The 25,840-nt window shown below is 46.3% G+C and overlaps 2 protein-coding genes across 6 annotated transcripts in view; one reads left to right on the top strand and one right to left on the bottom strand.

The window, feature by feature from the left end:
- The window catches only part of SOS1 (SOS Ras/Rac guanine nucleotide exchange factor 1), a 102,422-nt gene extending 100,124 nt beyond the window's left edge, over positions 1-2,298 (bottom strand). The window contains exon 1 of the mRNA XM_066595851.1: positions 1,642-2,298. Coding sequence (XP_066451948.1) covers positions 1,642-1,728 — 87 coding nt within the window. The 5' untranslated portion in view covers positions 1,729-2,298. The remainder of the gene's footprint in view (positions 1-1,641) is intronic.
- Positions 1,666-25,524, top strand: RDH13 (retinol dehydrogenase 13). Of its 5 annotated transcripts, XM_066595858.1 has the most exons (8): positions 1,666-1,782; positions 14,626-14,744; positions 16,995-17,078; positions 18,148-18,303; positions 19,819-19,923; positions 23,033-23,245; positions 24,437-24,538; positions 25,184-25,524. In XM_066595858.1, exons 4-8 carry the CDS (start codon positions 18,162-18,164, stop codon positions 25,408-25,410), a joined length of 789 nt encoding a protein of 262 aa, XP_066451955.1. In that variant the 5' UTR covers positions 1,666-1,782; positions 14,626-14,744; positions 16,995-17,078; positions 18,148-18,161; the 3' UTR covers positions 25,411-25,524. The 5 variants fall into 5 exon arrangements, with proteins under 5 accessions (XP_066451955.1, XP_066451951.1, XP_066451953.1 ...); XM_066595854.1 differs by lacking the exon at positions 16,995-17,078; XM_066595856.1 differs by lacking the exon at positions 16,995-17,078 and having other exon boundaries at positions 1,667-1,806.
- Positions 25,525-25,840: the final 316 nt, after the last annotated feature.

The following is a 25,840-nucleotide window of genomic DNA, read 5'->3' as shown; positions in this document are numbered from 1 at the left end:
GACCGAAACAGCCCATTAAAGTCAATCGCGTAAATACGCCCGATATGTGTGTATTTACGCATGAAGTCAATTAGGGTTTTTTGGGCGTTTTTGTGCACATGAATAACCCAATAAGCAGGGAATAGGCACAGTTTTGATCCATAAAAGCGCTGCACATTTCACGGACTAGAACGGAATACGCCCGTGCGAACGGACTTTACCTCCAAAAACAGAAGAAAGCGTAGCGTTTAATGGAACCATAGTGGTTGGCGAAGTCACACAACGCCTGCGCTTCCCTATGTTTACAAGGGCGGACGCTTCAGAGTGGGATTGAAAAGTCTACTACGCATTTCTGTCCCACATTTAAAAAAAAAACATGAAAATGTACTTTTTTCTCTTTTTTAACATTGCAGTCAATGAAAAGCGTATTGAACCGCATGGCGGTACGTATACATTTTTTGTAATCAACACCTTTTTTCAACACTTAACGGGAAGCGGTCACACCCCACCAGGAACTGAATTATGGTGCCGCTAGCGGACGTCACAGGGAGACAGGTGAGGTCATTTTTTTTTTAGAATCACCCGCACGCATGATGCCGCCCTCCGAAGATTGCGTGGCCCTGTGAAATCCAGCTCTTTTTAGAGTCCCGTTCGCATGCTCTCCTATACAGTCTATGGAAGAGCGCGTGGGACACCAACTTCAGAGGAGGACAGCGCTGGATCGCAGGAACAGACGAGTATAAAAAAATACCTCACCCGCTTCCCTGTCACGTCGCCTAACAGCACCATAACTTAGGCGGGGCTCACACAGATGTAAGTGGATCCCAGCTGTGAGCACGGCCGTGGCGCTGCGTACGGACGCTAATGTACTGCGCATAACTGCCTACTCACACAGGTGGTCATGCGCAGTACACCTTTTTGGGGTTTGTATTTCCCACACCGTCGCTTAGCGATGACGCGGGTACCCGCAGCCAGGTCACAATGTAGTTTCGCATGGGCTACCGGTATATCAGCGACCATAGTGCACAATGGGCTCTATGTTACGGGTATCCGTGGTAAAATAGAACCTGCTGCGTTCTGTGTTCCGCAAGCAGATTACGCAGTTCCAACCGATACTGTGAGCGGAACAGCGTAATGGCAGTAAATGGCAATATGACAGGTTCCCTTTAAAAGGCATTTGCACTTTAAGTTTTTCCATATAAAAAGCGATCAAAACATATACTGCGCATATAATTTAAACACGTACACTTCAAAAGGCATGTTTTTACACTTTTTTTTAACGGACGTTTCTCACCTACGGGAAACGTACATGAAAGGTCCAATGTAACCTGCCTTCGTTGCCATAGCAACCCATCACAGCTTAGCTGGCATTTTTTACAGTGCTTTAGTAAAACAAAAAGCTGTGCTGAAGATGGTTGCTATAGGCAACAGAAACTCTGTTTTACATAATTCATATAAATGTATCTGAAAAATACCAAATTTAAAAACGTATGGAATGGTTGCCCATAGCGACCAATCAGAGGCCTTCTTTCACTTTCTAACCTGCTTTAGAAACATGAAAGCTGTGATCCGATTGGCCGGTTTAAGAAACGGCTCTCCCATTGGTGGGGGACTCAAGGCACGCTGTGTAACTACGGTATTTATAGGACACGAGTGTCTCACCTTCTTGAGGGAGGAGACTAGCAGATTCCTCCACTTAGGGGCATTCTCCTCGCTGAAGAAGTCGTACTGGAGCTGCGGCGCCTGCATGACTGTGCGGTCCGCGGGAGATGTCACACGGAGAGGAGGCAGTGGCGGCCGCTAGTAAGGCAGAAGCTGGTCCATACGGTGGGCGCCCCTCAGTGGGGGCAGAGGATGGAGGGGGCACGCAGCACCCCGGTGCGGGGAGAAGGGGGGCGGCCGCCTGTACATATATGACAGCTGTGTGTGTACATGCGAGGAGGGACGCGGCCGCACAGCAGTACAGGCGATCGGTGGAGGCCTCGGCGGGGGAGCGCGCCCTCCTGCGGCGCCCGGACAGCGCGAATGACAACGGAATCACCCGCAGCTCATCTCGGCCTCCGTGTGAGATCGGGCGTCACAGGGAGCCCCCAGTCCCCTCGGCCGTGTGATTGGAGAGACCCCGACTCTTCTGTCTGCCGCCCGGGCCGCCGTGTCTTGTCCAGCAGGCGGCGCCCGGTGCCGGGGGGTCGCGGGACGTCAGCCGCTTGTCACTCAGCTGCTGTTATTATTACTGTTGTTGTTTATTTCCCCTGCGTTCTCTCCCGACAGTTGCGCTCGGCGGCCGTTGGAAGAGGCTCGCACAGCGCCTGCGCGCTGCGGGGAGGATAGGAGGGCTGCTTGCCACTATCACGTGATTAGCGCGTCTAGCCACGCCCCTGTTCCCTGCCTGAGGAGCGCTTACACATTTTTTTTTTACCGTTCAACTTTATTAGTCGCGGACAGTTTTAGCATACATTCATTGTCAGCACCAATAAGTAGTTCTGGGAGGGGATGAAGCTTTCTCTATATGATTGTAACGCTGATCTAAGTACGGTAATTTCAATGTCTGAGAAAAGGATTATTGTGGAAAACTGACTCTTTGAAGGGAGTCTCTAGTACTCTGTTGTACCACCTCTTGCTTGGATACAAGATGTGATATGGGTGGTCATGGAGGCTCTAGTACCCTGTTGTACCACCTCTAGCTTGCATACAGGATGTGATACATGGGGTGGGGGACATGGAGGCTCTAGTACCCTGTTGTTCAACCCCTAGCTTGGATACAAGATGTGATACATGGAGGCTCTAGTACCCTGTTGTACCACCTGTAGCTTGGATATAAGATGTGATAAGGGCAGACATGGAGGCTCTAGTCCCCTGTTGTACCACCTCTAGCTTAGATACAAGATGTGATACAGGTCATGGAGGCTCTAGTCCCCTGTTGTACCACCTCTAGCTTAGATACAAGATGTGATACAGGCAGGCATGGAAGCTCTAGTACCCTGTTGTACCACCTCTAGTTTGGATACAAGATGTGATACAGGCGGGCATGGAGGCTTTAACACCCTGTTGGGCCGCCTCTAGTTTGGATAAAAGATGTGATACGGGCGGGCATGGAGGTTCTAGTATCAGTACAAACGGAGGTGATGGTGGGCGTGAAAGGTATGTAATGGGCACCGTGTGACCAAATGTCACTCATCCATATGCCTGGAAATGGTTCCGACAGACACAGGGGTGTAACAATGGTGCCACTTGGCTCTGGATGGCGGATAATGAAACAGTTGGGAGCTGCTGGTGCTTCTCAGATGAACCTCTCTACTGGTGGTTTGTTGAGGGGGACCTGAGCCAGGCTGCCATGTGTCCTAGCTCCTCACGTACCCACTGAGCCCAAAACCCCCTAACAGTCTTGCCAGAACTGCCCAGGTGGCGGCAATTCATCGATACGACCATCCAGCTTCTCACATCCCAATAATGCGCCCCTCTCAGACTCTGGTAACGGGGTGAAATCTCTCTGATTACATCATAGAGGTGCGTAGTGGTCAACAAGCTCTACACAAGCGGAAGAAGAGGTCACTACACACAAGGAGCCTCTGAGAGCCTTTTATAGGTCATGGGGGGAACCAGTTTTAGGGGGTCCGGTGACAAGATAATAATCTTTATTTGTATAGCGCCAACCTATTCCGCAGCGCTTTCAGGCATGGATAAATGCAAAACAATACAATTACAATATGAGGTACATTGGGTTAGACACAAATCGGTTGGGGGTGGTACAGGAGGTGCAGGGGTGGGGAACACAGGCAATAGGAAATTTCAAGACCGTTCATCTAATGACAGAGCTATACCTGCATGCTGAGTTTTGTAGCAAAATGCTAACTCCTAGAGGCTGGATATTTTTCACACAGTGTAGTTTAAGCTTGACAAGGTGGAAAACGTAGTGTCATCAGAAAGTGAGACAACCACGATGGCCCTGCCAGTATAGAGCCCTTCTTCCACAGGATCATACATGGAGGAAAAAAATCGGTATAATCCAAATTTTCCATGGCAGCTTATAAATAAAACCTTCCTAGAAAGGTGTCATATCACGGAGTCAAAATTTCCAAGCAACATCAAGAGCGTTCATGCCCTCAAGATAGGACCCTTAATAATTGATCAGCTGGGGTCTGCCGTTTGGGACCTCTCACAGCACTGCAATACACGAGTACAGAGCAGAAGCTGCAGCTCTGTCCTGGGTGGTGGCTGCCGTTTGTGGCAGGTGCAGCTCCCATTGGTTTTAATGAGAACACAGCCTGCAGTTAAGATCCGGACAGTACACAGGCGTCAGAGCCAACTGCTTCCGCTAGGACCCCTGTGTATCTTGGCGCTGACAGCCCGATTAGCTGATCAGCCATGGTCCTATGCGGGGTACCCCAGTTGATCAACTATTGATGACCTATCCTAGTATTTGCATGGAAAACCTCTTTATGATGTTTATGCCTCTTAAAACAGTTTGTACCAAATTCTAAAGCTATCTTCTATCCATAGGATAAGGGGATAACTCTATGGTCCGTTCGAGTGCTGGGACCCCCACTGATTCTGAGAACAGGGGTCCCGACAGTCCCTGCAAGAATGGAAGCAATGAATGCGCATGCACCACTCCATTCATATCAATAACCCCGCCAGAGTTGGCCAAGCAGATGTACTCAGCAGTTTCCAGTGCTGTCATTGAAATGAATGGAGTGGCAGTGCTCATGCACTCATGGCTGGCCCCTATTCTCTGGATTGGTGGAGGTCCCAGCACTCCGACCCCCACGGACCATAAAGTTATCCCCCTTTCCTGTGGATAAGGGATAACCTTAGAGTGTAGTTCAACCGTTTTAACAAGTTAGGTTTATCTCTGGTGCAAATTGTTCGAGCGGTTTATACGTTACCGCCAGTTTGGGTGTCCTGTATGAATTCAGAATTAAACTATTCACAGTTTGTTTTCGGCCAGTCTGAAAGCTATTTAATACTAGACGGCCCGTCCCAGGACTGTAAGAGAGAGTGCATCCACTTAAAGGGGTTTTCCAGGGAGAATACCATTGCTGATCTATCCTTAGGGATAGGTCATTAATAGTTGATCGGTTGGGTCCCAAGCAACAGACCCCAGTCAATCAGCTGACAGCACCGCAAATACGCAGGGGTCAGAGCAGAAGTCTCTGCTTCGACCTCAGTGTAGTGGCCGGAGCTTGTAACTGCAAGCGTGGCTCTCGCTGAAATCAACGCGAGCCGTGCCTGCATGAACGAACCATAAATCGTTAGGTGTAAAAGCACCTTAAGAATCGGTATATCTGGGCACCTTTAAGCTGCTTCCACAATGCGACAGTGCTACAAATTACATGGATGTGGAGCCCATGCTTTCCAATGGGTTCTTCCACACGAGTGATGTTTTGTAGGCTGTGACATTGCGAGACTACAAAATCGTGGCATGCTCTATACAGCCGCGATTTTATTATTATTTTTTTTGTAGCCCATGTTTCCCTATGGAGTCTTCCTATGTGTTGCATCGCAAGAAAGAGCGGTTTTCATGCGATGCAACTTTTACAGTTCATCAAGCGCTGGCTCTGATTGGCTGAGCCACGGCGCTCGTGAACCAATCATAGCCAGCCCTTCCTGGAGGTGGGTATTTTGATCTCCAATCCAGGAAGGGCTGACTGAAGACAAATGCCGGAGAAGAGACCCGCGCCGGAGATGACAGCGCTTCTGAGGTGATGTCTTTTTGTTTAGTTTTTTACTGCAGCTAGGGCTTTGTTTCGGAGTAGAGATTATATTTCCAGCCCTCCTTGCACGTGTTGCGGCCTGACACGGAAGTCTGAGCTCTATGTCCACAACCCCTTTTCTTGCCAGGTACAAAAATCTCACAGTACGCACTTGAAATAAATATGACGTTGAGCATTAACACCCTTCTTTTTTAAGCAATTACACTAAATAAATGACTATTGCATTTATTAATGCGTCCTCTTACATCACATATGCTGGACATCAAAGATAGCCGTCATATGAACACTCGTAGAATCTGCTCATAACCTTCTGTATATGGCCAGTCATAGACGTACGCAGATTCTGACAATTTTAGATTGTCCAATTGGGCCAAACATTTCACACTGGAGGAAAGAAAGAAATACATTTTTGCCGGAGATAAGCGATGCCACAGCTGTCGGGCAGCCACTTATCCCTCATTAAACTATCCATGTCAGGACAGTAGATGCCGACCTGCTGTGCCACACACTGGTTTGAATCCAGTGTTTATACCTGAGGAACCCCGGTCTTAACCATTTCACCCTACCAGCCGGGCTTTGGGCTTTGTTGTGGGGTCCTCAGGCCATTACACTGCAAGTGGACCTGGTTCTGCACATATTTTCCCCATCACTTATGGGCAAAATAACACTTTTGATAAATTTGCATACATACTAGTTGCTACGTACAGATATGATGCCCATGGTGTTTAATGTGGCCAGAGAGGAACAGAAGACCAGCAGGGGGCTTTTTGTTTCCCTATTGGTTTGCCTTGTAATGATGGACTGGTGAGTACTTTAAAAAACAAACTCTGACACCTAGTGGCCATTATTAAAATGTCAAACTGCATTTGTTTTAAAGGGAAGGTCCACATTAGAAGAGCAGATATAAATCCTTTTGCGATATCTTCATTATCAACCAGGCTGTAAACAGTGTGGAAACAAATCTATTGATACAGTCAACCATCCACGTTCCCTTCAATCCAGCAAATATGAAAAATGATGCGGCTGATAAATGAACATTATTCTTTATAATACAGTGGCACCAAAAACTGAGTGGAATTACATAAAAATATATTGTCCATTGTGGTCTAGAAAGTTCCATACTCGGGCATAACTTAAAACCACCAGTCTAATATTGTGTACAAGTCATGGGCAAAAGTTTTGAGACGGACATCGACTTTTAGTTTTCATAAAGCTTGCTGCTTTAGTGTTTTTAGATCTTTTAGGGATATTCGCACGGCTGAGAATCTCGCACAAGTATTGTGCATTGCGAGGCGTATAAACCACGCACAACTATGAACTCCATTCTTGTGAATGCACTTTCCCCCCCCCCCCCTTCGCAGCTTCTCTCAGAACATCTCGCCCATACTGTCATGTGATGTTTCCCATGGGAATTGATGGGAAACACTTGCGATCCTCTGATGCACGTGAAACACATGCCCGAGGATCTCAATTTCACAGAAGCGATGCAAGGAGTTTTCGACTGCAAACGCCTCGCATCTGCGTGCAAAACACGTTGGCAAACTATGTCGGGCTTGCCCATGTGACTGTAGCATTAGTCAGATGTTTCTATGGTTACTGAAGTACAATTATAAGCACCTCAGAAGTTTTTAAATTTTAATTGAGAATACATAAAACTTAGGCAAAACTCAATATTGACAGTGTTGGCCCTTGTTTTTCAAGATTTCTGTAATTCGCCCTAGCGTGCTGGATATCAGCTTCTGCGCAAAACCCTGACTAATGGCAACCCATTATTTCCTAATGATTACTTAGAGTTTATCACAATTTCTGTTTTTGTTCGTCCGCCTGCTTTTTGAAAATTGACAACAGAATTGAGATCTGGGGAGTTTTCTGCCATGGAGCCAAAATTTCAATGTTTTGTTCACGAGCCACTAAGTTAATACTGCACAGGGATCGGACTGCAGAAAACGAGGTGACGTTATTGTCTCTGATGAAGCCACTTTAGACTGTTGGGGACATCGGGAAGAGTGATTGTCCAGAGAAGAAAAGATGAGCGCTACCACGAGTCCTGCATCATGCCAGCAGTAAGCATCCTGAGACCATTCATGTGTGAGGTTGCTTCTCATCAAAAAATCGCGGCATGCCGTATGTTTGGGTGTTCGCTTGGAATACATCACTTATGGTTTTCAATGGGACAGGAAAATGCGATGCGAGGTTTCCCATTGAAAGCCATGCTGGAGGATAGCAACCTCACCGAAGTGATGGGAGGCGTTTTTTTTTTTACAGAAAACCGTCTTGCATCTGCAGGCACATGACACGTGTGCGATATCGGGCTGAGTTTCTTGGCCCAATATTGCGCTCAGTCGTGTGTAGGAAGCCTAAGGGGGTGAAATCCACACCAAAATCCTTGTTAAAATCTGCATCAAATTCTGCACCAATTGGATTAGTTGGTGATGCAGAATATATGCTGTGGACATTCTATAGCAAATCCGTCCCGTCTGGACATGGCCTAAGGAGGTTTTATGGGACTTAAAAAAAGGGCTGAAAATTAATAGAAATTGCAGTATGGCTGCTGAGTGGTCACAATGTGCAGCACGTGACCGCCCACCGCTTCAACTGAGGTTGGTCATGTTGGATGGGTAGCAGTTGGGGCTAAGTGAGCATTTAATTATTGTTAATTTTAGGCGCTTTTAACTTTTTTTTTTTTGTCTTGGAAAACCTATTCAAAAGATATATCCGAAGGATTCAGACTCAGGTGAAAAGATTCGGGGGGCGCCGGGGGTTGTGGGGGGGAGAGGGAGAGCATCCCCCTGTTCCCCACTGCTACCCCCCCGCTCCACCACGCCGCCCCCGACTCATTTCACCCGAGTAGTCAGGTACTCGAAAATAGCGATGCTCGATTGGGAAATCGCCCTTAACGAGTACGTTCGCTCATCTCTACTTACAATCTATGAGGAAATGGGGGTGACACGAGCTAAAAGTTATTGTTCTCTGCAATCATCCAGAACATTCTAAATGGGGTAGTAAATAGAGATGAGCAAGCATACTCGCTAAGGGCAATTGCTCAATCGAGCATTGCCCTTAGCGAGTACCTACCCACTCGGGAGCAAAGATTCGGCTGCCGGCGGCGGGGGAGAGCAGGGTGGAACGGAGGGGAGATCTCTCTCACCCCCCCCCCCCCCCCCCTCCCGCTCATGGCCGCAACTCACCTGTCACCCGTGCCGGCAGCTGAACCTTTTCTTCCGAGCGGGGAGATACCCGCTAAGGACAATGCTCGATCGAGCAATTGTCCTTAGCGAGTATGCTCGTTCATCTTTAGTAGTAAGCCTAAAACTGTAGAAGCCGGTCATCCGCCAGTTTCTGTGTATGTACTGATATGAAGTGCGGGTGGATACTAACGGATGATGGAATATAGAAGGAGAACAGTTAGAGATCTTTTACACTTAACAAGAGCGCTAACCTCTCCTAAAGTCCTTCCCCTTGCTGGCAGCTACTATGGGAACTGCCAGCTGATTGCGGCCAAAAGATAGGGCAAAACCTGTCAGCTAGAATCGGCAGCGTACATGCTATCTTTTCCGGCTGGCCGATTTTACACGTCGGTTAATCGCCCATCTGCATGGATGCACTGGCATCCGATGCTTCAGATGGCTGCATATTTCAGCAAAATAGCCGCGATAAAACGTTTGTGTGAATAAGGCCTTAGACGGCACAATAATCGTTGAGAACTGTGCCGCTCTCCTTCAGTGTTGTACATTCCTATGGGAAACATTGAACGATCATGACAAGTGAATGAGCCGGCAATGGTTTGTATGCCGGCTGCAACTGAACGACGAACCAGAAGCTCATGATTCTCATTCGTTGTGGGCTTGTGTTTAAGCTGAATGATTATCTAATTGTTCCGTCTAGACGCAGTATTCGATTGGGGAATGTGTTTTTAACACTCGCTTAAACCTGTTATATTGGCGATTAACTTGATTGTCGGGAGTAACACGTTCCGGAGAATTGGCGGGAGATGGGAGTGAAGGTTCAAATTACGGAGGATCTTAAGGGCCATTTACATGGGACAATTATTGTTAGAACGAACAAAAATGAGCAATAACTGTGCAATGTAAATGCAATAAATGGTATACTATTAGTTATCGTTGATTTTTCAGTAAGCATAAAAACCATTACGGGCTTGCGTTCCAGGTAAACACTCCCCACTCAGCGCGTCACGTAGAAGTTGAAGCGCTGAGCGAGACGCCCGCGATCCAGTGGTAAACTCTGCCTGTGTAAACAGTTGGCACAAGCGCTAACGATTTTAGCGGTGATGTCAGCGCTCATACAGTCACTTAGACAACTCTCGTCCCGTCTAAATGGAATATTAGTCGTTAGCAGAACAGAAAGCGTGGGTAGTGTGGTAGGAAGAGGTGAGGGAGAACATCACGGGGTGGTGCAGCACTGGGGAGAGCTTTATTGATAAGAGTCATACATTTAAAAGAGTTTTCCAGGCTTCTACAACTAATGACCTTACCTCTGGATAGGTCATCAGTAGTTGATCAATGGGCGTCCGCCGCTCAGGATTCCTACCGACCAGTTGAACGCCCGGCCCGGGATGATGTCATAATGGCTTCACTCCTATTCAAATCAATGGGAGCGCTGCACTTCTATTACACTTCCTGCTCCTCTTTACAGTCAGGATCAGACATCCAGTCCTTACCATAATGAGAGGTAGGAAGTGTAATGGAAGGCGACGCCTCCATTGATTTCAATGGGAGTGAAGCTGGCTTGTACACTCGCTTCCATCCCAACCATTGATGGCAATGGCATCCGGCCCTGCTGCACTGAGAGTCGGCAAGACCTTCCGCTGATTGGCGGGGGTGGCAAGCGGCACACCTCCTTTGTGGTATACCCCAGCGAGCAGCAGTGTGTTCCATTAATTTTATGTCATTTAGGGTGCGGGCAGACGAGCGCATAAACGGCGCGTTTTTGCGACCAAACGTATATACGTGACCATCTGAGGCAATGGTTTTCGAATGTATTCGTTCACATGGGCGATTTTACGGCGCGTAAAAACGGCAATTCGAAAAAAAACGGAACATATGCGACCGAAATACGCGCCAACGCATATTCGATCGCCGAAAAGACCGTTTGCAAAGTAGGAACAAACGAAAATACGCTTTCTAGCTCTGGTCGTGATCGGTGAAAAACGATCGCTCGGGCGATTATACGTTGCACACGTGCGAACGTAAATACGCCTACGCTCGTCTGCCCGCACCCTTAAAGGGATTTTCTGCCCCTTTTTAAACTGATGACTGGTTCTCTGACTAGGTCATCAGTAGTTGATGGACGGGGGTCAGCCGGGAGCGGACTGAACCCTGAGGCTCCCCAAAAGCAGTGTCGACAGAAAATAAAAATATTATGGCTTTTGAAAAGTGGAGATCAAAATCCCCCCCAAAATCGTTGCGTCCTTTTGGCTAAAATAGACCGTGTCCTTAAGGGGTTAAAACTATTATGATAATGATGTCCTAAGACTGATAAAAACAAGACGTGAGACCCTACTAAGTATTACCCCCCCATGTCTTATTACGTGAGACCCTACTAAGTATTACCCCCCCCCCCATGTCTTATTACGTGAGACCCTACTAAGTATTATCCCCCCATGTCTTATTACGTGAGACCCTACTAAGTATTATCCCCCCCATGTCTTATTACGTGAGACCCTACTAAGTATTATCCCCCCATGTCTTATTACGTGAGACCCTACTAAGTATTATCCCCCCATGTCTTATTACGTGAGACCCTACTAAGTATTATCCCCCCATGTCTTATTACGTGAGACCCTACTAAGTATTATCCCCCCATGTCTTATTACGTGAGACCCTACTAAGTATTATCCCCCCATGTCTTATTACGTGAGACCCTACTAAGTATTATCCCCCCATGTCTTATTACGTGAGACCCTACTAAGTATTATCCCCCCATGTCTTATTACGTGAGACCCTACTAAGTATTATCCCCCCATGTCTTATTACGTGAGACCCTACTAAGTATTATCCCCCCATGTCTTATTACGTGAGACCCTACTAAGTATTATCCCCCCATGTCTTATTACGTGAGACCCTACTAAGTATTATCCCCCCATGTCTTATTACGTGAGACCCTACTAAGTATTATCTCTCCATGTCTTATTACGTGAGACCCTACTAAGTATTATCTCCCCATGTCTTATTACGTGAGACCCTACTAAGTATTATCCCCCCATGTCTTATTACGTGAGACCCTACTAAGTATTATCTCCCCATGTCTTATTACGTGAGACCCTACTAAGTATTATCTCCCCATGTCTTATTACGTGAGACCCTACTAAGTATTATCTCCCCATGTCTTAATACTTAGTAGGGTCTCGCGTAATAAGACATGGGGAGATAATACTTAGTAGGGTCTCACGTAATAAGACATGGGGGGATAATACTTAGTAGGGTCTCGCGTAATAAGACATGGGGGGATAATACTTAGTAGGGTCTCGCGTAATATCTCCCCATGTCTTATTACGCGAGACCCTACTAAGTATTATCCCCCCATGTCTTATTACGCGAGACCCTACTAAGTATTATCCCCCCATGTCTTATTACGCGAGACCCTACTAAGTATTATCCCCCCATGTCTTATTACGCGAGACCCTGCTAAGTATTATCCCCCCATGTCTTATTACGCGAGACCCTACTAAGTATTATCCCCCCCATGTCTTATTACGCGAGACCCTACTAAGTATTATCCCTCCATATCTTATTACGTGAGACCCTACTAAGTATTATCCCCCCATGTTATTAGTATCATGCAGCACAACTATGATGGCTGGAATTGTCCCCTTATCTCTTACTGCCTGCAGCTGCCACAAGGGGGCGCCTGATGCAGACCAGCTCCTATTCCTCACTGTCCTCTCCCTAGTGGGCACAGCTCAGCATCACTCCGTCTCCTTTCAATGGCTTGGACATTTATACCTTGATCTCCATAGCGACGCATTCAAACGCGGAACAAGTTTGACTCCTAGGAGCCTCCGTAGATGAAGCAGGAAGTCCTGGCAGTCACGTTGTACAGTGCAGCGGCGGGACACATCGACCTCTGCTGGATGTGAGCGGAGATGGTGGCCATCAATAAATATGTGCTCGGGGCCTCCGTGGTGGGAACGGTATTCGGAGCGTCCGTCCTGCTGAAGTGAGTGTACCATGTGACCTCTGTCCCCCGGCCGGTAACGTGTCACTGACCTCCCCGGGGGAATTCTTTCCCCGCACAGTGCAGGACGTGCAGTGGTTGTCAGACACGTCCCTCCCCTAGCAGCAGTTGTCACTGTCCCTTGTACCTCTACTAAGGGTGACCCACAGACCATCTCACCAGCAGGGGGCAGTGTGCTGCTCCACAGTAAAGGCAGGACTGAGGCGCTCACCCCTAGTTATCCAGACATGACCATGGCTATCATCAGTGCCCACACTAAGGTCATAAGCAGAAACCGCTGGTGAGCCGGGCTACAGCCGCCTAAGGCAGCGATATTGTACTGTGCGTGGCGGCGTATCTCCAGCACCCGCCCTGCGCACTACACCTGGGTAGGTTGTTTTGTCTATATTTCCTGCACTGTTGCTTGGCAACGGCGCGTATACATGTCGCCCATGCACCATTACATATGGGTGTGTATATATAATATATATCTATATATGGGCTCTCATGCGCGTACATAGATGTCAGACTAGAATATGCTGCGCCCTTTTTTGCGCTAGCATATTACACAAATGGGATTGGAACTGTGTAAGCCAATGTAATTGATAGCCTGCGAATTACTGCGCATCACGCGGTTGTATAGCGCACGTGGAATACACGGTAATCAGACTCCTATGGGAGCCGGCCAGAACCTGATTTGTTGCTGAAGACAACGCAGTCCCGCTGTGTAGCATCCGGGTTTATTGTCCACAACATCAGTGTGAATGGAGGCGACGGCGGGTGTGAGAGGCGGGACATGTAATGGGCAGCGGGAGACCAAATCCACTCCAGACAAGACCCTGGAAATGGGTCCGACAGACACGGGTGTAACAATGGTGCCAGCTGTCTCTGGATGGCACACAATGGGGTAATAATCAAATCACCTGAAGCGCTGCAGTATAAGGTGGCACTTTACAAATAAGATGTATTTGTTTTAATGTGGTCATATACATGAGCGATTTAATTATTTTTGCTCCCGCATCACATCTTTGGGCGTTCCCTCGGAACTGATTGTTTTCAATGAGGCCGGTAAAAACCAGATGCGCACAAGTGCGATGCGAGGTTTCCTTTTGAAAACCATGGGAAACACTTGCCGCTCTTCCAACGTAGCTGTGAGACGCAGCGGGGGATCGCTACCTCCCTGAATTAACGCGAGACGGGTTTGACACACAAACCCCTTACATCCGCTGGGAAATCGCATGTTCCCAAGCGCAGTATCGCCCCGAGTTTCACAGCCCAATATCGCGCTCGTCTATTCTGCCACAGTTCTGCAGATGTACGACTGCGGTGTCACGCACTGATTTAGTACTTTTTGATTCCCCACACCCCTTCAGTGCGGGATCTGGGTCCAGAGGAGACACTTTTCTTTTGTACATCACAGATCTTAAATCCTTGGCCGGAAAATCTGGGTTCTCATTCAGATGGATGGGAAGAAGGATTGGCTTGGATTTCGCCGCAGAATCCCAGTATGTATAAAGGAAAACGAGGTGAATTCGCGCTCACCAAGACAGGGCAGATTGATCGCGATAAAAAATATTGTAAATAAGCATGCAGTTTTTCTGTTTAAAGGGAAAAAAAAACTTACGTTTTTTTCCCGAATGCATTTTTTTAATGTTTTTTTTTACAGCATCCAAACCGCCACTTGTGAATGCACCTTAACGGGCGCAATGCTGAGAAAGGCTTGCTAGGAAATTTCTTAATACTTGTCCTTTTTCTTCAGGGACTATGTAGGTGGTGGCCCCTGTCCAAGCAATGCAAAAATCCAAGGGAAGACCGTGATAGTAACTGGTGCCAACACAGGAATTGGTAAAGAAACTGCTTTGGAGCTGGCAAAAAGAGGTAAGATACTGGTCCGACCATTAACCCCTTGAGGCTCCATGACGTACAGTTATGTCCTGGAGGTTTGGGGTTTGTATGGAGGGGGATCCGTACAATGTGGGTGTCGGCTGTTGCTTATAGCTGACACCTGCCCACAACAGCTGCAATCAGCACTCTTGTGGTTGTATACATTTAAGTGCCCTGATTGGAGTTCGGGGGTCCTGAACGGCCCACCACTATGAGATCATGGGATGCCATTCACTTGCCACGGCCTTCTGTAAGCCCCCAAGCCTGTTGTTGTAGATTGCCTATGAAGCCATGCCTGTAGCGTGGCTTGATAGATTGCCTGTCAGATCGCGGTATAATGTAATGCTATGGCATTACATCATACTGCAGGAGCAATCCAAGCATCACAAGTTCTTGTCACCCATGGGGACTAAAAGTCAGTTTAAAAATTTTTTTATTTATTGTTAAAAAGTAAATTCGTTAAAAATCAGACCATGTGTTTTCTGGATGTGTTTTCTTATGTTGTCTCTCATAGTTGAGGTCTATCTATGATGTCAATTACAGGCCTCTCATCTTTTTAAGTGGGAGAACTTGTACAATTGGTATCTGACTAGATACTTTTTTTCCCCACTGTATTTTTTAAGTAGTACAGCAAAAAAACTATATACATTTTGGTATCGTAGTAATCCTACTGACCCGTAGAATAAAGTTATCGTGCCGTTTTTGCTGCAGTATGTAGAAACAAGACCTCCGCAAAGATGGTAGAATTTTTTTTTTTTTCATTTCACTCCACTTTAGAATTTCTAAAACATTTTCAGTACATTATATAGTACCATTGAAAAATACAATTCATTCCGCAAAAAAACAAGCCCTCATAGCCCTACGGTGATGGTTAAATAAGACTTACGATTTTTTAAAAGTGGGGTGGAGAAACTGAAAATGTGTTAAAAAAGGGGCCACCTTAAGAGGTTAAAGGGGTCATTCAGCCCTTATAAATTAATGGCTTATCCTCCAGAATAGGACATCAATATCTGATCAATGGGCTCTGCTGCTCGGGAACTCCACCAATTGGCTCATACAAGCCCTGTAGCCCCTACAATGTTTGCATCTGAGCACGATCTTGTCCATCCTCAGAATGCCGTATTAGTTATAGTGGCCATTCTGGGTACTGCAGGCTTGTCCCATTCACTTTAGTACAACAAGAACAGCTTCTATGAATAATATGGTGTTCTGAGGACTGACAGGATCGTGCTTGGATCTAAAAATTGAGAGATTGCGGTACTCGCACCAGCGCTGCAGCTCTTTCAACCACCTGATCGGTGGGGATCCCAAGCAGCGGACCCTCGCCAATCTGATATTGATGACCTTTCCTGAAGATTGGCCATCAGTTTTTACAGTCTAGATAAAAACTTTACACCATAATGTTACCATACCACAGACTGTGCCACTTCACATACACCACCATATGTATCACATATAGGCTGTCCTCCCCTATCTCCTCTATGTAGTGCAAGACATTATTACCCAAAGGCACTGACTGTGGGGTGAGAATAGGATATGAATTACGAAGGAATTGTCCTATCCGGCACAAAATACCAGAAGAAAAAGCACTGCATGCATTTTATCTGGTAAGATGCAGGGCGGCTGAGTGGAAACCAGTTGGACCCCATTATAGTCAAAACTATCTGCAGGGTTCAGTCCTAACTAAGACATTTCCTATTTAAGGCCGGCCACACACAGGCGGATTTGCATTGCAGAATCCAGTACGGTATGGAAAAGTGATACGCATATGAGCGGAAACCAATTGTGGTTTCTGCTCGCAGAGGAAAAATTGCTGCATGCTCCATTTTAACGTGGATTCTATGTGGATGCCTTCCATTGAAGGCAATGAAAGCCGTACGATCCGTAGCCCTTCCGGAATTGACAGTCCCGACAGGTCACAGATTTGGCGTCATTGCTAAGCGATGACACAGGAAAAGCAGGTGTTTAAAAAAAAAATCTGTACTAAGCATTTCTGACGGCAAGGTGGTAAATGCGGACGCCGCTGCTGGATTCGCCGTGGGATTCTGCATGTGGAATCTGACCCGCCCGTGCGTGTGAGACCTAATACGCAAAATAACTGCATTTCTGTTTGCAATAACCCAGGGCTGAGTTCTTGCTCTGCAGTTTTTGTTGCGGTGAAGCTGCAACGTTTTGCTTCTATTTCTGAAAACGCGCTGTGGCCACAAGTTGGTATAAAGCGCATTATTTTTCTTTTCTTTGCAGTAAAACAACAGATACCATGACGGAACCGGAAAGACCCGAGTTATGAGTCATTGACATCCGTCCGGCACTGTTGATGTTTATCATGTAAGGGATCCGTTTTTCTGCTGCTATGATGGAACAGAAAAACTGAATGTTCCATCAATAATGTTCATGTGACCTTGGAAGCGTATCATCCGTTATGGAGTCGCAGTACATAAGGCTGAAAAATACTTATATCCATCCAGTTCAGTGTGTCACCCTTTGACTGTTGATCGAGAAGAAGCCGTAAAGCCCCCATGATGAAAAATCTCTGTCCATAGGAAAATAAAAAAGTTATAGGACTTTGAATGCAGCAATTTAGAAAAAAATAATTTCCAAAAAAAGGGTTTTTATTGTGAAAAAACCTAAAAAAAAAAAATAAGAATTTTGGTATCACTGTAACCATACCGACCGCAGAAAAAAATTGTATTGTCATTTATGCTGCATAATTAACACTTTAAAAAAAAAATATCTATGGCAGAATTGGTGCGTTTTCTCTCCCTACGATCATAAAATAATAAAAGTTTGACAATATAGTCTATGTACCCAAAAATGGCACCAATAAAAACTACAGTTCGCCACACAAAAAACAAGCCCTCATACGGCCGCGTCGACAGAAAAATAAAGTTATGGCTTTTGAAAAATGGAGATGAAAAAATACCAAAAATCGCTTGGTCCTCAACGCCAAAATAGGTAAATCAGGCTCCAGGACAGAGCTGTCTGTTGCATCCTGATCACAACCCCAATCATTATCGACATCCTTGTTATGTGTTCTGCATGGATGCTGATTTGGGTCAGTGCAATAAGCAGCATACAGACTGCAGCAGTGTAAGTATTCCTAATAGCAATCATAGCTACACAAGTGCTTTTGCAGCAGCCTGTATTATGAGAATGCAATTTTGAAAAAGGCATTCAAGGGAAACAAGTATCAGACACGACCTTCCAAATGCCCTGTTTGTTTCCCCGGAGATGAGCCATTGTTAGAGGAGTCTGGCCGCGGCGGCTTATGTTCTTCACCCAATAAACTATAATGCTGGCGAAGGTGAAACATGTATCTTGCTATTTAAGTGCTTGTGAATGAGGTCCAGGAGATCTATACAACCCGATAGAAACCACTTTCTTCATTTTCTTCTAGGCGGTAAAATAATCATGGCATGTCGAGACATGGGAAAGTGTGAAAATGCAGCAAGGGAGGTACGTGGCACAACATTAAATCACAATGTATTTGCCAAACACCTGGACTTGGCGTCTGTGAAGTCTATTAAAGAATTTGCAAAGAGCGTCCTAAAAGGTAAAGTACTAGAGCTGGTGAGTGGGGGCAAAGAGTACAGTACGATCATTACACTAGTTGGACCCTTTTATACTAAAGCTGCTTTTACATGGAGCGATTATTCGGATTCCCGCGATCCAGTTAGAATTGGAGCGATTATCGGTCAGTGTAAACGCATGCAGTGACTGAAGGTTGTCTTTTCGTTGGTTGTTTAGTTTCTGCATGTGGAAAACTTAACAACATATCATTCCGTGTAAACAGGTAGTATCACTTATGAACGACTGCCTGTTTACTGTGAATGGATGTGGGTGGCCGAACCAATCCCCAGCCGCTCCACCTGCATTCAGTCAGTGACGCTTGTCCCCGTGTAAAAGCACAGGAACGGTTATTGCTGGGATGACCTTTTGGGTAGCCGTTGCCTGACAAATTGCCCCATGTAAAAACACCCTAACAAATCATTTCATGCCTTTTAATTAAAGAGGTTCTACCAAGATTACAATTTATCCCCTATCCAGAGCATAGGGGATAACTTGCTAACTGGTGGGGGTCTCACCACTGAGATCCCTGCCGATCTTGAGAACAGAGGTCCTGTGCCTGCCTATAACTGCGGAGGTCAGTTCTCCGCCCGCAGGGACATCAGGATGAATGTCGCATTGGCTGAGCATACACAGTTGGTGCTCCATTTATTTAATTGGGGCTAATGGAAATACTCGCGCGCTTGACACTCGGCTATCTCTGCAGTTGCATTGAAAGTGAACAGAGTGTCAGTGTGCTTGTGCGACCAGTGCTCCATTCAGTTTCCTCTTTACTGTGGGAGGAGCAGTAACCCCGAAGTGAGTATCACAGGGGACACGAGACTCCACACTAATCAGCAAGTTGTCTGCTATCCTGTGGATAGGGGATAACTTGTAATCTTGGTGCAGCCCCTTTAAAGGGGTACTGAATGTTATAAAGTGATTGCATGACGCTAAGATCTGCCAGCACTGTATGAGCAGTAGGAGTACGATCCCTAGGATACCCACTGGTCCTGAGAAAGAAAGGACCACAGTGCTGATTCAGTACTGCAGTCCCTTCACAGTCTTCCCTTCACAGCAGCACCCCATCCACATGCTACCGTGTTTCCCTGAAAATAAGACCTACCCCGATAAAAAAGCAATACTTGCCCAGCAGGCGCCGTCCAGGTCCCTCCACTGGTCTCCAGTGCATCATCAGGCTTTCGTGTGGCTCTTAGCGCCAACAGAGCATTGTTTGCTTGTAATGGGGTTTGGGGCAAAAATTAATATAAGACAGGGTCTTATTTTTGGGGAAACATGGTAAGCAGGGGACTGCAGCACTGCTCCATTCAGTTAAATAGGAGCAGCTGCAGTTCCCTGCCATTTCATTCACAGGATCCGTGGCGGCCCCAGAAGACAGACGTCACTGATTGCAAAGTAATAGCATATACCGTACTATTGATGTGCAATCACTTTATGAGATGACAATACCTCTTTAAATGACCCAAATAACCAGTCTCTTCAATTTATTATGTTTTTGTAGAGGAGCAGCACATAGATGTTCTAATAAACAATGCAGCGGTAATGAGGTGTCCTCACTGGAAGACAGAAGATGGGTTTGAAATGCAGTTTGGAGTCAACCATTTGGGTAAGAATATCACGCTAGTGATGGGAATCATTCTTTGGGCTGTTGGCCAACGGATCAGCAGCTTCTGTGTTATTTAGTATCTCCTAAGATGCTCCCCGCAAAACTCATACTAGAGCACCAGGATTTAAGTAAGCATGCTGAGCCTAAGAAACTTCACATTAGCCCAACACAGTGAGAGTTAATAGGTTGATGCATATACGGGATTATAGTCATCACATCACTTCTTGGAATTAACCCCTTTAGGAGTAGGCCTAGTCAAAATACTAACGACCACCTGTCCGTGAGTGAGTTACATGGGATGATGTCAGTCATGTGATCAGTCACTGGGCTTCTGAGCTCCGCCCCTAATCACATGACTGTGACGTCATTACAGGTTCTTAACTGTATTCCGAACTTCCAGAGCCGGACAGCAGCCGTGTGCTGTCACTGTCATGTGATCAGTCATCTGAGCTCTGATCTCTGCCCTGATCACGTGACTGTGATGTCATCACATGTCCTTCACTTTATTAAAAACCTGCAGAGCCAGACAGCAGCCGTGTGCTTACAGGACTTATGGTGTGACCGCCATGTGATCAGTCACCTGTGTAGGAGGAGTCTGGGCTGACATGACCAGTGGGTGATCAGTGTGTGCAGGACTCTACTGTGCTGGTTGTGAACCCCGGTTTTAAGGGGTCAAGAATGTATGTAGCAGAGCTGTATGTGATGTACATATAGCTGAGCCGTGTGCGTGTGTGACGTGAATGTAGTTGAGCCTTGTGCGTGTGTGACGTGAATGTAGTTGAGCCGTGTGCGTGTGTGACGTGAATGTAGTTGAGCCGTGTGCGTGTGTGACGTGAATGTAGTTGAGCCGTGTGCGCGTGCGTGACGTGAATGCAGCTGAGCCGCGTGCGTGACGTGAATGCAGCTGAGCCGCGTGCGTGACGTGAATGCAGCTGAGCCGCGTGCGTGACGTGAATGCAGCTGAGCCGCGTGCGTGACGTGAATGCAGCTGAGCCGCGTGCGCGACGTGAATGCAGCTGAGCCGCGTGCGTGCGCGCGACGTGAATGCAGCTGAGCCGCGTGCGTGCGCGCGACGTGAATGCAGCTGAGCCGCGTGCGCGCGACGTGAATGCAGCTGAGCCGCGTGCGCGCGACGTGAATGCAGCTGAGCCGCGTGCGTGCGCGCGACGTGAATGCAGCTGAGCCGCGTGCGTGCGCGCGACGTGAATGCAGCTGAGCCGCGTGCGTGCGCGCGACGTGAATGCAGCTGAGCCGCGTGCGTGCGCGCGACGTGCATGTAGCTGAGCCGTGTGGTGTGTGACTTAACATAGTATGTTAGACTGAAGGGAGACAATGTTCATCTAGTTGAGCCTTTAATCCCCCCCCCCCCCTTCTTGATCTAGAGAAAGGCAAATTTTTCCACTTTTCTGCAATAAAATTTTGGAAATTACTTGTTTTTGTAAATGGCTGCATTCAAAGTCCTATAATTTTATTTTTTTTTCCCATGGACGGAGCTCTGTGAGGGCTTGTTTTTTACATGACTAGCTGTAGTTTTTATGGGTAACATTTTGGGATACATACAACTTTTTTGATCACTTTTATTCCGTTTTATGGGAGGGAAAATAAAAATAAGCATTTTGCCTTCGTTTTTTTAGGCTGTTTTTTTTTACGCTTTTTGCCGTGCAGATTAAAATGTGTGTTCAATTTGTCATTACGGATATGACTATACCAAATATGTGGGATTTTAATTTTTAACATTTTTTTTATACTAATAGTGGAAAAAGCACAAAAATGTTATTGTTTTATATATTTTTTTATGTTGACCCTGTTATGATCTTTTTTCTACACTATTTGTGTCCCTGTGGGGTACTTGCACCATAGCACCTATGATCGCGATGATAAAGCATTGCTTTTTTGCTTGCTATAGCTAACATAGGCACTGGCAATGCAGGACGCCGGTAAATGACGTCCTGTTGCCATGGTAACCCGTCAGGCTCTCTGCAATTACATTGCGAGAGTCTGATGACGTCATAGACTCTGTGAACCCTTTACGTGCCGTGATCTACATAGACTGTCGCTATCCTGATGCACCCCCGCTGACTCCTGCTGCCAGATAGCACGGAATCTCTTCTGATCTCACGCTATCCATAGAACGCAACTGTACGTCCTGTTGCACGAAGTACCTCTCTGCCAGGACATACAGTTATGCCCTGTTGCATTAAGGGGTTAAACAGCGCCTGTTCGGTCATTCTCATTCGCATATACAGCAATTGTGAAAGACTGAACGATTCTCGTTTGGACAAGCTAGCAATGTATCTGCTGTATAAACCGGCTGCACGAGTGAACGAGCCAACTGTGACGTCTCTGGCTCATTCAAACGATTATCGGCTCGTCTTAAAGGACCCTCACAGAACACCGGATGGAGTTCAATTGGCTCTCTTATCTATCTATGGGCTAAAGTACTATAGGAGTGTCCGTGCACGCTGCGAATGATCTGCGCTAACCACATGCAAATTATTGCTATTTGATGGGCTGCCCCTATACCTGCCACTGGCAATTCCAAGTACAGTTAGGCTGGGTTCACACAGGGCGGATTTGCCGTGCGGCATTTGGCCGCGGCAAATCCGCCCGCGGCCGCTAATCTCGGGGTTAGCCAGCCATGTGGACGAGATTTCTCAAAAACCTCATCCACACGGGACGGCCAATCCGCTGCGGTAAGTCCGGCTGAAACCGCGGCTACGGGCGCCACAGCCGCGGTTTCAGAAGATGCAGCATGTCTATTTACTTTTTTTGTTTGTTTATTTTCATCGCGGCTGCGCTCTCCTCTATGGAGCGCCGGCCGCAACGGAAAAGCGAGCGGCCGGGCCGCTTCAAAGCCGCCGCGGCGGTTCTCCCGGCGGAAGTCTTGCGGTTTTTGCTGCGGCCAAACCGCGAGATTTCCGACGGGAATCCGCCCTGTGTAAACCCAGCCTTAGCGATAATCTGTACGCAATTAGCACAAATCAGCCACGGCGTCTGCCGGCTCCCTGAGTATCATATGAAGCTGGAAGAGGCTTCACCTTCATGGTATCCTCTCTAGTGGAGAGAAATAATAAAATTTTCTTCTTTTTTTTCCCCTCTTCTTTTGCAGGACACTTCCTCCTGACTAACCTGTTACTTGATCGGCTCAAGGAATCTGGCCAGTCTCGCATTATTAATGTCTCTTCCCTAGCTCACATAGCAGGAGATATCGACTTTGCGGATTTAAACTGGGAGAAGACCAAATACGACACAAAAGCGGCTTATTGTCAGAGCAAACTGGCCAATGTTCTATTCACAAATGAACTGGCCAGAAGGCTGAAAGGTGGGGATATGAGAAGCTACAACTATCTTGTACTGTGTGTATAGGAAACCTGACTGGTTTATAGAGACTCAGGCCAAGGTATAAAGCTGGGCTGTGACTTCCTGCCATATGTCCATGATGACCGTAAAGGGTTGTCCTACTGAAAGAATTTATCCTCTACCCATAGGATGTGTGATAACTATATAATCAGTTGCATTTGGGGTTGTGTTTAGCAGAATGTTTAGGAGAATGGGACTCCCCAAGGTACCCTTATAAATGAAGTGGTGGTCACGGATGAACAAGACCAGTTAATTGATTTAGGTGACACTGCTGGGAATAGCCAAATACTTGATCTTGGCTATCTCCAGCAGTCCCATTGAAATAAATGGAGTGTGTGTGGTCGACTGCTGCTGCATTCATTCCGGAGTCTTCAAGACCCCCTTAGTCATGTCTGATAGGCAGGTACAGTAGAAAGCTCATGTACTTCTGTGGTAGCCTTATTACATCTTGTTACAAAACAAAGTCTTAATACAGCCATGTTCATGAGCTCTCATAAAGACAGTACAACTGGATAACCCCTTTCATCAAAAATAAATTATTGATGACCTATCTGTAGGATAAGCCATCAATAATAGAGCTGCCGGATCTGCCACCTGGGAACACCAAAAATCATCTATTCTCTGTGGCGGTGAGCTGATTTTTTGCAGGAAGCAGACAGCTCCGTTCCCACTGCAGTGGTGAGGCTTGGTGTTTCAGGACATTCACTTCCATAGGAATTTGGCATGGATTACCAAGCCCTGCCACTGCAGTGAGAATGGATCTGTCTGTCTAGTGCACCAAACTGGCAAACAGCTGATCAGTGAGAGGTCCTGGGTGGCAAACCCGTGTTGATCTACTATTGATGAACTATGCTGCGGGTGGGCAATCAATAGTTTGCAACTGGACAACCCCTTTAACATTATTGGAAAATGTCACTGCTTTCCTTATATATTATAATATAATCTTCAAAATGGCTTCAAAGTGGAGCTTCACTTTTATTACAGCACAAACACTTTTGTGCATTGCATCCAATCTTTTATTATCTAACTTCGTTTGCACTTTTACGCTCCATCTCCATGTACTAATGTATGATTGGATATGAATACTGAACACGATTATGTTCTGATTGGATTCTTTTAGTATTTTTACTAAGTAATTTACTCATCTGTTTAGGAACAAGAGTTACAGCCAACTCCCTGCACCCTGGAGTTGCTGATACTGAACTGGGAAGGCACACTGGAATGCACAAATCTACATTTTCCAGTGCGACACTAGGTGAGATGTATTCAGTCTTAGATTAATGCAATGCGGGTAGGTGAAATTTGCAGCTAACTTTGCATATAACACATAGTATCATAGTATGTAAGACCGAAAAAAGACACATGTCCATCTATTTCAGCCTATTTCCCCCCAATGTTGATCCAGAGGAAGGCAAATAAAAACCTCCAATGAGGTAGAAGCCAATTTTCCCCATTTAAGGAAAAATAAATCTTTCCTGACTCCAATCTGGCAATCGGAATTATCCACAGATCACCGACCCTTCTGAAGTTATCGGTGATGTAACGTGTGAAATTGTAATACTCAAGAAAGGCGTCCAGACCCGTCTTGTACTCCTTTATTGAGTTCACCATCACCACGTCCTTCGGCAGAGAGTTCTATAGTCTCACTGCTCTTACAGTAAAGAACCCCCTTTTATATCAGTGTAGAATCCTTTTTCCCTCTAGACATAGTGGGCGCCCCATGTGGATTTTGATTCCGATTTTCAGACTAGGTCCACAGCACATAGTGGAAACTGAACTCTTTTATTGGCTCACAGTTAATTAGAAATTAGCGAGCCACATTTGCTTCGCACCACTTTTGGTTTTTAATACTCTAGTTTGGATTTGTCTTTGGCTTTATCCATTACGTTTCTTATTTTAGCCCCTATATTTTGGACCGTGATAAAAAGTGCAAGACAAGCGGCACAGCCCGGTGTCTACCTAGCTGTTGCTGAAGATCTTCAAGAGACATCTGGAAAATATTTCCATGTGTTCAGAGAAAAAGAGGCAGCCAAACAAGCCTTGGATGAGGAGACTGCAAGGAAACTCTGGGAAGAAAGTGCCAAACTTGTTCATCTTGATGAAGCATTACAAGAATGTAAAGCATAACACTACTCCCAATAGTCTTACAGATATGAATTGCCTTCTGTGAAGATTCTGAGTGCTCTTAGGTGTGCTATTAACTATATGGTATAGTAATAAAGTAAACCTCCGTGCCAGTCACTTCTTGTACTCTGGACCACTCATTCCTCTCCAGTACCAGGGAGCTTACTTACACCAAAACGAGCCTTTTTTATAGTTAGTTTACAGTCATTAAAATAGTTTAAAAATAGATAATGTGCCCAAAAATTTTACGGAGAAAATGCTATGTTAGTGATGTGGCCCTAGTTATTAGGGAGCGCTTATCTTCAGAACATTTTAGAGCCTGGACGCACTATGCCGCTCTGTGCTGGCTCTCCACATGTGACGGTGCAGGTCCCTGTGTTCACTGACATGGTGCCTGTACCTTCACTGAAATGGCTGCTCTGTGCATGTGTGC

The sequence above is a fragment of the Eleutherodactylus coqui genome, chromosome 3 (genome assembly GCF_035609145.1).
Source record: "Eleutherodactylus coqui strain aEleCoq1 chromosome 3, aEleCoq1.hap1, whole genome shotgun sequence".
Classification (NCBI taxonomy): Eukaryota; Metazoa; Chordata; class Amphibia; order Anura; family Eleutherodactylidae; genus Eleutherodactylus; species Eleutherodactylus coqui.
Note: the sequence above shows the minus strand (reverse complement) of the source record. Positions and strands in the feature narration are given on the sequence as shown.